This window comes from Eptesicus fuscus, chromosome 7, assembly GCF_027574615.1.
Source record: "Eptesicus fuscus isolate TK198812 chromosome 7, DD_ASM_mEF_20220401, whole genome shotgun sequence".
Classification (NCBI taxonomy): Eukaryota; Metazoa; Chordata; class Mammalia; order Chiroptera; family Vespertilionidae; genus Eptesicus; species Eptesicus fuscus.
The window spans coordinates 65,430,973-65,443,215 of record NC_072479.1 but is presented as its reverse complement, the minus strand read 5'-3'; the positions used below and the strand labels follow the sequence as shown (position 1 = coordinate 65,443,215).

The 12,243-nt window shown below is 37.0% G+C and overlaps 1 protein-coding gene across 6 annotated transcripts in view; it reads left to right on the top strand.

The window, feature by feature from the left end:
- Window positions 1-10,855, top strand: part of PPHLN1 (periphilin 1) — a 100,514-nt gene extending 89,659 nt beyond the window's left edge. For all 6 annotated transcript variants that reach the window (XM_008140570.3, XM_008140569.3, XM_028144187.2 and 3 more), the window contains one exon: window positions 8,503-10,855. In XM_008140570.3, the coding sequence (XP_008138792.2) occupies window positions 8,503-8,697 (195 nt within the window). In that variant the 3' untranslated portion in view covers window positions 8,698-10,855. The remainder of the gene's footprint in view (window positions 1-8,502) is intronic.
- The last annotated feature ends 1,388 nt before the right edge of the window (window positions 10,856-12,243 follow it).

Here is a 12,243-nt window from a genome sequence, read left to right as displayed (position 1 = left end):
TTGTATTTTTATATGTATGTATCCCTAAATTAAATAAGCTTTAAAAAACATACATAAATGATATCTCTTATTTCCTTTGCAACTTTTTTCACTTAGTATTAATTTAAGATGTGTCTAGTTCCTATATTTAATCTCTGTAGGACCTGCTTTTGGCATCAGTGAAGGATTCTTCAACTCTTTGAAATTACTTTTATTTTTGTTTATTTAGGGTATTGTGATTGAAAAAACAAGTAAGCTGGAAAGGGTAAAATGAAAACCATTTATATTTTAATCTTAGAATCCTGTAAATTTATAAGTTGATCTGCATTTATGGATGAGAATTCTATCAACATTGATTTCTATGAGGTGTGTTGGTTTTTTTTTTTAGCATTTATCCACTTTGCAATTTCTTTTTTATGTGGCTGTAATAATTGCACCCACATATTCATTGAAGGCATTTGAGATCTAATCCATGTGCTCATAATGCATTTCTTAGCAAATATCAGTGGCCTTTTTAGCATCTGTGCTCCAAGAGTCAGTGGGGCCGTAGCTATGAGGAGGACATTTCAAAGATACATTTTCTATTAATATAGCACAAAGAGCAACATAGTTATAATAGCTTTGATGCCTTCTACATTACTACAGACTCAAAATTAAAGGGTCTGAATTTGTCTCCACTATTTAACATCAATATGCTGTCACTTTTTATCCAACCTCATCAACACATGAGACATTATGAATGTTTGCTTGTATATTAAGTCTCTATTGGAATTACTTGTTTTAACTTACATTTTTACTTGCATTTCATCAAAATATTGTAGAACATTTCAAAGATACTAACTATATTTCACAATTGTCCTTTAAAAGTAGTAAGCTTTTATTTCCACTTTAATGACAAAATAGGTGCAAATATATATATTATTTAACTTACCAGGTTAATACCTATCACTACATGTTCATCTTTTTTTTCACTCCATAGCTCTTTTTAACAATAGACTTTTCTGTGATGATAGAAATGTTTTAAAGTTGCACTGTCCAATATGGAAGCCACTAGTATTTGACATAGGGCTAGTGTGACTGAGGAAGTGAATTTAAATTTAAATTAAATTTAATTCATTAAAATTAAAATTTAATTAGTTACTTATGGCTAGTGGCTATATTAGACAGCACATCTCTATTATCTTCATCATCCCAATAAACTGCTCTTACAGTTAACCAGTTACTCATATCCAAATTCAATCAATATACTGTATTTTGTTTGTCAATTTCTTTGGTCTTTCTCTGGCATTTGATTGACTATATCCTTATTTTACAAACTTTCCTTGGCACCTGTGCTTTCATTCTTCTGGTCTTTAGTCTTGTGTTGTCTCTTCTGTGACTGATATTTATGATTTTAGATGTCTACTCTGGGCTGCCTTTTGATCTTATATTACCATTCTCTTAGAGCTGACTTTAGCTATTCATTCAACATTTACTGAGTATCTACTGTGTACAAATACTGGGACTAGAAAGAACTTACCCCTTTCTTTAAGGAACTCCCATGGCCTCAACTGGCCTCAATGTAAACATAACTCTTTTTCCCCAATCCCTCTCTCCCTCCCTCCTATCCTCTCTCTTCTGTTTCCTTCTTCTGAAGTCTAGACTCACTACTCAAATTCCTTTTGATGGATACTTCAATTATGTATTAGTTACTGAACTTATCTCCCATTCCCAGTACCCTTCCCCTTGAAATGAATTAAAAACCTTCCATCCATCATTCTTTACATTATCATATCCATATTGCTTCTTAATTACTTGTACAGTCTCTAATCTCATCTTTAATACATCATGTCATGTGACATTCATAGTCCCCACTCTCAGGAGTCTGTAGTATTAATTCCTAACCATTCTCTCTTCCTGATACATCAAAGGGACCCGCTTCCTCCTTGTAGCTCTTTTCCCATTTGCTTATTGCTAATTTGTAGTTTGAGGTCTAAACTCCGTGAAAGAAAGCTCTTCATGATCTACTTTGAAGGAGAACATAATCTATGCTTTAGCTATGCCAAACCAGTTGAATTCCCCTTAATGCCATTTTCTTCTTCATGTTTCCCTAGAGTGAACTTCTCATGTTTAAAGAATTAGTTCTTGAAATGGCAAATGTGATCATCATATTGATTTTTAAATATGTACATTATTAATGTTAGCAGAAAGTGAAGGACAACTTGAGATAAAACTGAAATCAAAATAAAAGCACTAATGATAAAACAAACTATAGTCTTCAATGTCAAAATTAGATATTAAACATTAAAAAAAGAACTAGTCCTAATACCATTTTTTAATGCTCCCTTCTCTAGACAAAGTCAGAAGAGTTGTTTTTCCTGTTTCCATCCATCATCAGCATCACTTTATACTAAATGCTTTCTGTATAGCAAGTACTATTCTGAGTGCTCTTGGTTATCTCATTTAATCCTTGTAACAGCATAGTCAGGTCTGTCAATGCTGAATCAGGCACCGGGAGTAAATGACTTACCCCCCTTTAAAAGTTTGCTTGTGTGATTCTTTTTTTAAAATAGACTTTATATACTAGAGCATTTTTAGGTTTACAGAAAAATTCTAAGAAAGTACAGACAGTTCCCCTCTCCATACAGGGCTTCATCCATCATTAACATTTTGCATTGTTGTGATTGATGAACCAATGTTGATCCATTATTATGAACTAAAGTCCCTAGAGTTCACTCTTTGTGTCACATAATTCTCTGGATTTTGACAAATGCAGAATGCATCTGACACAGTAGTTTCATCACCCTAAAAATGCTCGGTGCTTCACCTATGTATCCCCCCTCTTTATCGAGCAGCCACTGACCTTCTTAAGGTCTCTGTAGTTTTGCCTTTTCCAGAATGTCATATAGTTGGAATCATGCATTGTGTAGCCTTTTCAGACTGGCTTCTCTCACTTCACAATAAGCATTTAAAGTTCCTGCATATATATACTTGCTGGGATTTTCTAGCCTATTGATGTGATGGATTCTAATAATTGATTTTCAAATGTTGAATGAGTCTTGTATATCTGGAATAAATCCTACTTGGTTGTGTTGCATAATTCTACTACATTGTTTGATTCACTAATCTTTTTTGAGAATTTTTGGCTACATACGTTTATGAGAGCTATTAGAGGCCCAGTTCACGAATTCATGCACAGGTAGAGTCCCTAGACCTGGCCGGCGATCAGGGCCGATCAGGGCCTTCCTTCCTGGGCTGCCGGATGCCAGCCGGGGCCTTCATTCTGCGCCGCCCCCTGTTGGTCAGTGCACATCATAGTGAGCGATCGAACTCCTGGTCTCCCAGTCGAACTCCCAAGAGGACACTTTGCATATTAGCCTTTTATATATATAGACTAGAGGTCTGGTACATGAAATTTGTGCACTGGGGGGGGGGGGGGTGTCCCTCAGCCCAGCCTACACCCTCTCCAATCTGAGACCCTTTGGGGGATGTCCAACTGCCGGTTTAGGCCCGATCCCTGTGGGCCTAAACCGGCAGTCGGACATCCCTCTCACAATCCGGGACTGCTGGCTCCCAACCGTTCACCTGCCTGCCAGCCTGATCACCCCCTAACCACTCCCCTGCCAGCCTAATTGATGCCTAACCACTCCCCTGCTGGCCCGATTGCCCCCAACTGCCCTCCCCTGCAGGCCTGGTCACCCCCAACTGCCCTCCCCTGCAGGCCTGGTTGCCCCCAACTACCCTCCCCTGCCGGCCCGGTCACTCCTAACTGCCCTCCCCTGCCAGCCCGGTCGCCCCTAACTGCCCTCCCCTGCTGGCCTGATCACCCACAACTACCCTCCCCTGATGGCCATCTTGTGGTGGCCATCTTTGACCACATGGGGGCGGCCATCTTGTGCAAGGGTGTGAGGGTCAGTTTGCATGTTACCTCTTTATTATATAGGATTGGTCTTGTAATTTTCTTTACTTGTAATGTCTTTGTCTGATTTTGGTAATAGGGTAATATTGGCCTCATAGAATGTTAGGAAATGTTCCCTCTGCTTCTGTTTACTAGAAGTGATTGTAGAGAAGTAGTATAATTTCTTCCTTAAATGTTTGGGAAGTTTATTAATTATTGATTCAATTTCTTTCATAGATATAGGCCTATTCAGATGATTTATTTATCCTTGTCTGAGTTTTGGACACTGTGTCTTTCTAGGACTTGGTTCATTTCATGTAAGCTATCAAATTAGCAGGCAGAGAGTTATTAATAATATTCTTTTATTATCCTTTTAATGTCCAGGAGGTCAGTAGTGATGACCCCTGTTTCAATTTTGATATTAAATAATTTGTATCTTCTCTCTTTTTTCTTGGTTAGCTTGGCTAGAGGTTTTTTGCTTTTTTTTTTTTTTAATCTTTTCAAAGAACCAGCTTTAGATTTAGTGATTTCTCTAATTTCCTGTTTTCAATTTTATTGCTTACATTGTATTTAATTTGCTCTTTTCTTGTTTTCTAGTTTAGAATATTAACTTTATATCTTTATTTTTTCTAATGTGCATTCAATGCTATAAATTGCTAAGCTCTACTTTTACTGCATCTCACAAGTTTTGATAAGTTGTGTTTTCATTTAGTTAAAAATATCTTTACATTTCTCTTGAAACTTCTTTAATTTCTGTGTTATTTGGAAGTGTGTTGTTTAATCTCCAAATATTTTGAGATTTTTTCTACTTTCTGTTGATTTCTAATTTAATTCCTTTATGGTTTGAGAGCATATAGTGTGTGATTTCTGTTTTTTCAATTTGTTAAGGTGTGTTTTATGATTGCAGGATGTTGTCTATTCTGGTAAATATTCCATGTGAGCTTGAAAAAAACATGCAGAGCTCGAAATGGGTTTCTCCAGGCCCAAACCAGAGTCTGCAGGGCTGCACTTCCTCCGGAGTTGCTAGCGGGGAATCGCTTCCTTGACTTGTCGGTTCTCTAGAGGCTGCCTCATTCCTTGGCTGGTGGCTCCTTCCTCCATCTTTAAAGCTCATCATTCCACCTCTATTTCTGTGGTCACATTTCCTTTTTTTTTTTTTTTTTTTCTGGCCCTCCTGCATTTCTAGTTTTCATGATTCTTGTGATACATTTTCCCCACCTGGATATTCCAGGATAATCTCCCAACTCAAAATCCTTAACATAAGCATATCTGCAAAGTCCCTTATACCAGTGGTCGGCAAACTCATTAGTCAACAGAGCCAAATATCAACAGTACAACGATTGAAATTTCTTTGAGAGCCGAAAACCGACTTCTGCGCAAGGGCCACGAAGTTTCAATCACACAGTATGTGAGCGCCTGTATGTGGTATTTGGGGCCAAAGAGCCGCATGTGGCTCGCGAGCCGCAGTTTGCCAACCACTGCCTTATACCATGTAAGGTAACATCCTCATGAGTTCCAGAGTTTAGGGTATTTTAGATACAGAACAAGCTTGCCATTGAGCTTGTTTGGCCAGATGCTCTTCTTCCAATCACCAGAAGCATAATTAATAGTAAAATGCCTTGGCAGTTTATTTTATCATATTCCTTTATTCCCAAAAGTACTTTAGGAGAATTAATTAACACAGGCTACTATAGTAAAGGACTGTGTGAAACCACATTTGGGTAGTGTTTTTATTATACTGGCAAATTTAACTACCTTTCTTTGCAGTTTATGTGAACCCCACCCAAACTTTAACCTGTTTCCCATTTTGATAAAGTCCAATCAGGGGGAAAAGCAACAACAAAATAATCTTCCTGTGTGGCCTGTAGATATCAAACCTGAAGATTAGAATGCATTTCCAGCTAGGGACCATAAGCAAACAAACTCTCCTACAGATAACTACACCCTTCCTGTTTGGGACTGAGTTTACTGTGGAACAGATTTCGGAAATAGGTTTCTGACAGTTGTGAATTTTATTTATAAAATGTTGGAGGGTGTGGTTCTTCCTTTAACAAAAAACTAATCATTTCCTGTCTAATGGCCTACCAGTGTATTTGAAGCAGTCTCTTTAGAAAATTTACCCTTTAGTGGAGATTACATTGCTTTGGGCAGTTCTAGTTGTTCTTAACTAATGTACAATATTTGTCTATTTCAATGAATAATTCAAAAAGGACTTAAAATTAAAAAATAAAACACAATCTTTAAATGCTTGTATTATCTTGTCTCCAGAGTGATAGTAGTTTACAATTTAAATAAATGTATGAACACATTTTAATATGGTTTTACTTTTGATATGCACATCTGTAGCACATTTATGTTCTGTAAATATGCTAAACGAAGAGTTAGAGTTTAGGTAAAACAGCAGATTTACATTAAAGAATTTGCAGGTTAATTCACAGTGTAACATTATCCGCATCTAGTACATCTGTTATAAAGGAGCCTATAAAATTTAGGCCACCCACAAAGTGGTCTGCTGAGGCCTGTGGTTGGCATTAGAATGCTGTTATTATGTGGGCTGGCTGGTTTGGTAAGGAATTTACCTCCACTAAGACTGAAACATCATGGTTCTGACTTCCCCCCATGGGGGCTGCATTGGCTTGACTTGGGTACTCTGTGTTTGTTAGAGCAGTTAATGTGCTCTGTTGCCTTGACATCACTTATAGTATGTGAATGGTATACTGTTTTCTATGTTGGTTTATTAGAGTAGTATTATCAATTCTGGGTCATGTAAATCTTAGGATAAACTGGAATAAATGGTTGGTTTAAATAGCTGAAATTAAACTTATTATAAGTAAATTTCATCATTATTTAGCAAAAGTGTGTGTGGGGGGAAGGGGTGGGGAGGGGGGGTGCACATGCACACCCGGAAATGGAGAAAGCAGCTAAGGGATTTATATATTTCATTTCTCTGTCATTTGAAGAACTTATCCTATTGATTTTCTTGAGGCTTATGGATGGTTTTCAAGAGCAAGGACATGAATTGAATATAATTTAGCCACCTATTAGTGAGAGTGAAAATTAAATATTCTTTAAATATTTATTTTTAAGAAATCAAACATTGCAGACATTTTAAAAATACAGCAGCAATTACCACAGCTAGCAATGATCATTTGAGGAGTAAACACTATCACAAGCCAAACAATATCTCAAATTGTTTTTTTCTAAATGAACAAAATTCTTTTTCAGAGAATAAACATGTTATATTAATTGTTTTTGTTAAATTTAGAAAAGTCAAAATTTAATAGTTCTTTTAAAAAGGGTAATTTTTTATTTCACTTAATTTTCACGGAGATTTAACTATAATTTTCTCTAAATGTATGAATAACGAAGTTTGAAAAATAACATAGACATCTAAAATGTATTTTGTGACTACAAATTAAAGAAATGACATTTCTTAATAGTATGGAGGAAACAGCAATTTTTGGACAGGAAATAACATCTAATTGCTACTGATAAAAATTATATATTGTATTAAAGTAAAATATAAACACTGAGGTAGAAAATATATACACATGTATATATGTAATATGTATGGATTTATATATATGTGCATACACACTCTACCTTGGTGACTTTATAGTTAAACTAGAGGCCCGGTGCACAAATTCATGCATGGGTGGGGTCTGGCCAGCCCACCCTGATTGGGGCTGATCAGGGTTGGCCAGCAGGGGGCAAGGGGCCACAGGCAGTTGGCCAGCCAGCCCTGCCCCCAGTCAGGGTGGGAGAGCTTATCAGGGGCAGGCTGGCGGGGGAGAGGGGCGAAGGGAGGTTGGGGGGCCAATCGGGGCCCATATCGGGCCAGTCATAGAGACCGGTCATTCCAGGCACTTGGCTTTTATATGTATAGATATTTATAGCTTGGAAATTTTCTTTAAGTAGATACTTTTGGCATTCTTATAGTTGTTTGTTATGTACTAAACCAGTGGTCGGCAAACTGCGGCTCTCGAGCCACATGCAGCTCTTTGGCCCCTTGAGTGTGGCTCTTCCACAAAATACCACGTGCGGGCACACACCTACAGTGCAATTGAAACTTCGTGGCCCATCCGAAGAAGTCAGTTTTCCGCCCGGGCGAGTCTGTTTTGAAGAAGTGGCGTTAGAACACTCAAGGGGCCAAAGAACCGCATGTGGCTCGCGAGCCACGGTTTACCGACCACTGTACTAAACAGAATTTTGAATTTGTCATCTAGTCATGGTTCAAACAAATGATCTGAAGTTAGGTGCTCAGAAACTTTTTTCTTCCAAACAAGTAAATTAATAAATCCATTAATGTGCCTTACCTCGCTAGTCTTTTGTTCCTAGTTCTTCTCACCTCTAGTCTGATGTCCTTTTTGTAGACTGCCTTATGCTGACAAAAGTCATGCCTAACTTTGGTAGTCAATGATGGGGTATAGCAGTGTTTTCCTACTCATTGAAGTTGTCAGCAAACCTCAAAGATAGAGGTTTAAATGGCCTTTGGCAATTAGTGACTACTCAGGGTCGACAGAGGTTCAGTTATATTACTGTCACCCTTTTGAACTTTAGCATCATAATTCTGCCAACTGAACCAGCTCAGTCTTTGACTAGTTATTTTCACTTTCAGCTAACGCCAATGTATTTCATCTTTCTAGGTTTACCGACAAGACTGTGAAACTTTTGGGATGGTTGTGAAAATGCTGATTGAAAAAGATCCTTCATTAGAAAAGTCCATACAGTTTGCATTGAGACAGAATTTACATGAAATAGGTGAGCGGTGTGTGGAAGAACTCAAGCATTTCATTGCAGAGTATGACACCTCTAGTCAAGACTTTGGAGAGCCTTTTTAAAAATTTACTTGCTCAGGCCAAAAAAAAAAAAAAAGGTACTAGATAGTCCCCATCCCCCACTGGATTGTGTAAATCCTTAAAATACGGATTTTTTTTTTTTTTTTGATGAAGAGAAATACTTTATGATAGTTGACCACAATTCCAATATCAAATAAACATCTAAAATAGTCTTAAGATATTTTAATTAGAATTTGTTTTATCTATGTGTAGAGCCTTCTAATTAATTACTTACCTTTCCCCCCCTCTAAAATGATGGGTCAAGTAATGTTTCAAGTCCTGGAGAACAGCTTTCTGTACTTACTCATGTGCTATCGTCTTCCATAGTATGTGATCATTTGTTTGGTCACACTAGTGTAATTTTTAGAGATCATTCCACTTAAACATTTATAAGATTTTTGCATTTCATAGTCATTGATACCATGTGAAAATGTAAGAATTCTAAGTTGTGATCTTATTGACTTGTTGCTTGCTTATCTTAGGCTTTGTAAGTTTTAATATGTTTAAGTATAAGATCCAAATAAACTGAATACCTTGGTATCTTAGAGAATATTTGCTTTGAGTATAAATTCTCATTGCGGTAACTAGAGCACTTAAATCTCTTAAAAGACACCTCACAATAAAATCCTGTTTTCTAAGTAAATGAACCTAAATTAATGTGTTCTATTAAAATAATCCTGAATTGTGTGTGTCTTAGACAACATCATATATAGGTAATTTGAGATTAAAGATGAGGGCCATTTTAAAGCTGAAATTTCTTTTAAAATTTCTAATTGAAAGAAAAAAATTTAGAATTTGAGGGAGTAGTAGAGCTACATTTTTTTCCCATTGGCCCATATTCCCTATCTCAAGAAAGAAGACCGATAACATATCCATGATTAAACTATTTACCAATTATGCCTTTGTTAATCTCTTTGTATTCTAAAAAATTCTTTGTTTTGCTGCTTTTCTAAGGGGTTCTTAGCCCTTCAAAAGTGTTCTTGGAGGAAACAAAGCAGAGTAGGTAATAAGCCTCGAACAATGACCTTTCACCAAGCAGTCTGTGTAAACCATCCTTTATGAGTTAGCCATCCAAATAACAGGTTAGTTAGGAATCTAACTGGGACGATTAGGATATTCCACTCATTTCCTGATCACTTCCAGCTGTCCAGTGGCATTTAGCCAAAATATGTAATTTTGTGGCATTAGTTAGGAAACCTTAAAAATTATGTTTGTTATTACTACCCAATATCATTATCCTCCCATCCTCTTTCCATTTCCATTCTTCTCACCTGAATTCTGGCATCATTTTTTAGTGGCCTTTATTGATACTATCTTAACTACCCAGAGTAGATAAACATTTTATTAAATGTGGACATAGCAGTATAAATAATTTTAGCAGGTCCTATAATAGGTACCTCAAAAAATGTATTATGCCATTACACAAATTTAAAATTGAATCGAAGGCAACAATTATTTTCTTAAGTTTCCTATATAAGACCTTGAATTTTAATTATTGCCATTTAGATATTGTACATAGCCAAGACTCAACCCCACATATCATCTCTGGTATTCTTTATTAATATGAGCAATGATTTTGTTTATTACAACCACCTTAGAAAGAATAAAAGTACTGATTTTGTTTCTCCCCTGTCCCATGTGTTTCTTCTCCTTCAGTGTTGTAGTTCCAGGATCCATTTTCTTTAGTCGAGATGTCACAATTTAATAAATAAACTTGAGAAATTACCATGGAGGCAAAAGAGTTGTTCACTTTTTTAAAATTCATTAAATTATAGGACTTTTACCCACAATGCATTTAAATGTAGGTTCAACAGATAACATTTAAACATTAAAGCGGTTTATAATAAGCTTGCCACCAGCTTTATTCTGGTAGGTTTGTCAGTGTTAAATCTCTGTTTTTTTTTTTTTTTTTCTTTAAGCTTTAAAGTCTAATTTTAGGATAGATAAATTCAGATGGGTACCAGCGTGTGTATTTTGCAAAATGTTCTTCATTAAAAAAATTTGTTTGTAAATTATCCATTGTTTTTGAGTATGTCCAACTGATGTGATAAAATTTTCATTGTCTTATAAAGCCTTGGTGATCAAAAGGGGAAAGCAGATATTGTGAAGCTTTTTGTGAATTTTAAAAGTGCAAAATAAAGCAACTAGGTTTAAATAATTATATTGTCGTTTTTCTTTTTAACGGTTTTGAAGTGTTTTGCTGAAATGTAGATTTTTATTCCTTTCTACTGCAAGATTACTCCTTTGTGTTCAGTTCATCCACTCAGCAGGATGGAGGAAGTTTGAGAAACTATTACCTTTGGTGTCATAGGGAGTCTTGATATCTGAGAAAGCAGTTAAACATAAAATTGAGCCCAGAGTAGTGCTCACTGGGTGTGTAATTATGAGCCTGGTTTCAGAGAACTGCAGGATTAAAATCCCACATCTTTGTAGTAACCTCTGGAGGACTCTGGAACCATGCTGTCTTTGTGACCCCAGTTCCTAGCATCCTTTGGGATGTTTTAGGGATTCAAATTTATTGAAACTTCACAAAGGAAGTGACATTTAATCCCTGGGTCTTACTCCAGCAGAAGAAGGTAAGTATTAGAAGTCTAGAAGGAAGGGACAGTATAGGGACTGAAGCTGGTTGGGGAAGATGTAGGAGACAAATGTAGAAAAGGGTAGGTTGAGAGGAGAATGTGAAGGATTTTGAATGCTTATAACTTTGTCCTTTCTCTGCTACTTAACAATGAGGTTTGAAAATACTACTTTTGTATTTATTTGTTCTTGTCAAAAATGTTGATTTCTCATACACCCTCAGCCACTTCCTAGCCCTGAGCCAGTTCATAGATCCAGGACCTCTTGAAGGAAGGGGAGGCCAGGTCCCCTTAAGAAAGGACTCTGCTACCTTGCCGAAATATTATGTAGTGGTTTCAGCTTCCTTTCAGAACTTCCTACCAATGGTCCTAAACTCCAAGATTGACAGTTCCTTGGCAAACGTTTTAGAGATGGTGGTCTGGCCATCCCTGAAGTATTCTTGGTGGACAGTATTCAGTGTTGCAGGCTGCTGGCCACCCAGGTGGCTGTACGGCTGTAATGCTGCTGAGGCTGACACCTGGAGCTCCCGTAACGGCCACATTCTCCTGGCCACACCAAGGTTTGTGGGTTAGCACAGTACATTTATCATCTCCTTCCTGCCAGTTCTCTTGAGAGCACTGATGTTACCCAATTCAGTGATACAAAAAAAGGGAGGCTAGTCACTAAGGTAGTTAGAATATATTATCTCCTTATTCCATGGTAATGGAGTAAAAATTGAGTCATATAACTGCCTCATTAGGACTGCATTTACTTTTCTTGTAGTTAGGTATGACCAAGTTAGACTACGTTCTCTCAAGTGGAATTGGAGTGAAAGTACTGTTACTTCTGGTCTGGGACCCTTAGGACAATAGATATGCCTCCTCCATTCTCTCTTCTATCCCTTCCCAAAATTGAAGCAATAACAACCCAGCCTTGATTTATTGCAGAGTACAAGAAGGAAGGAGCCTGGATCCTTGCATGACCAAATGGAGT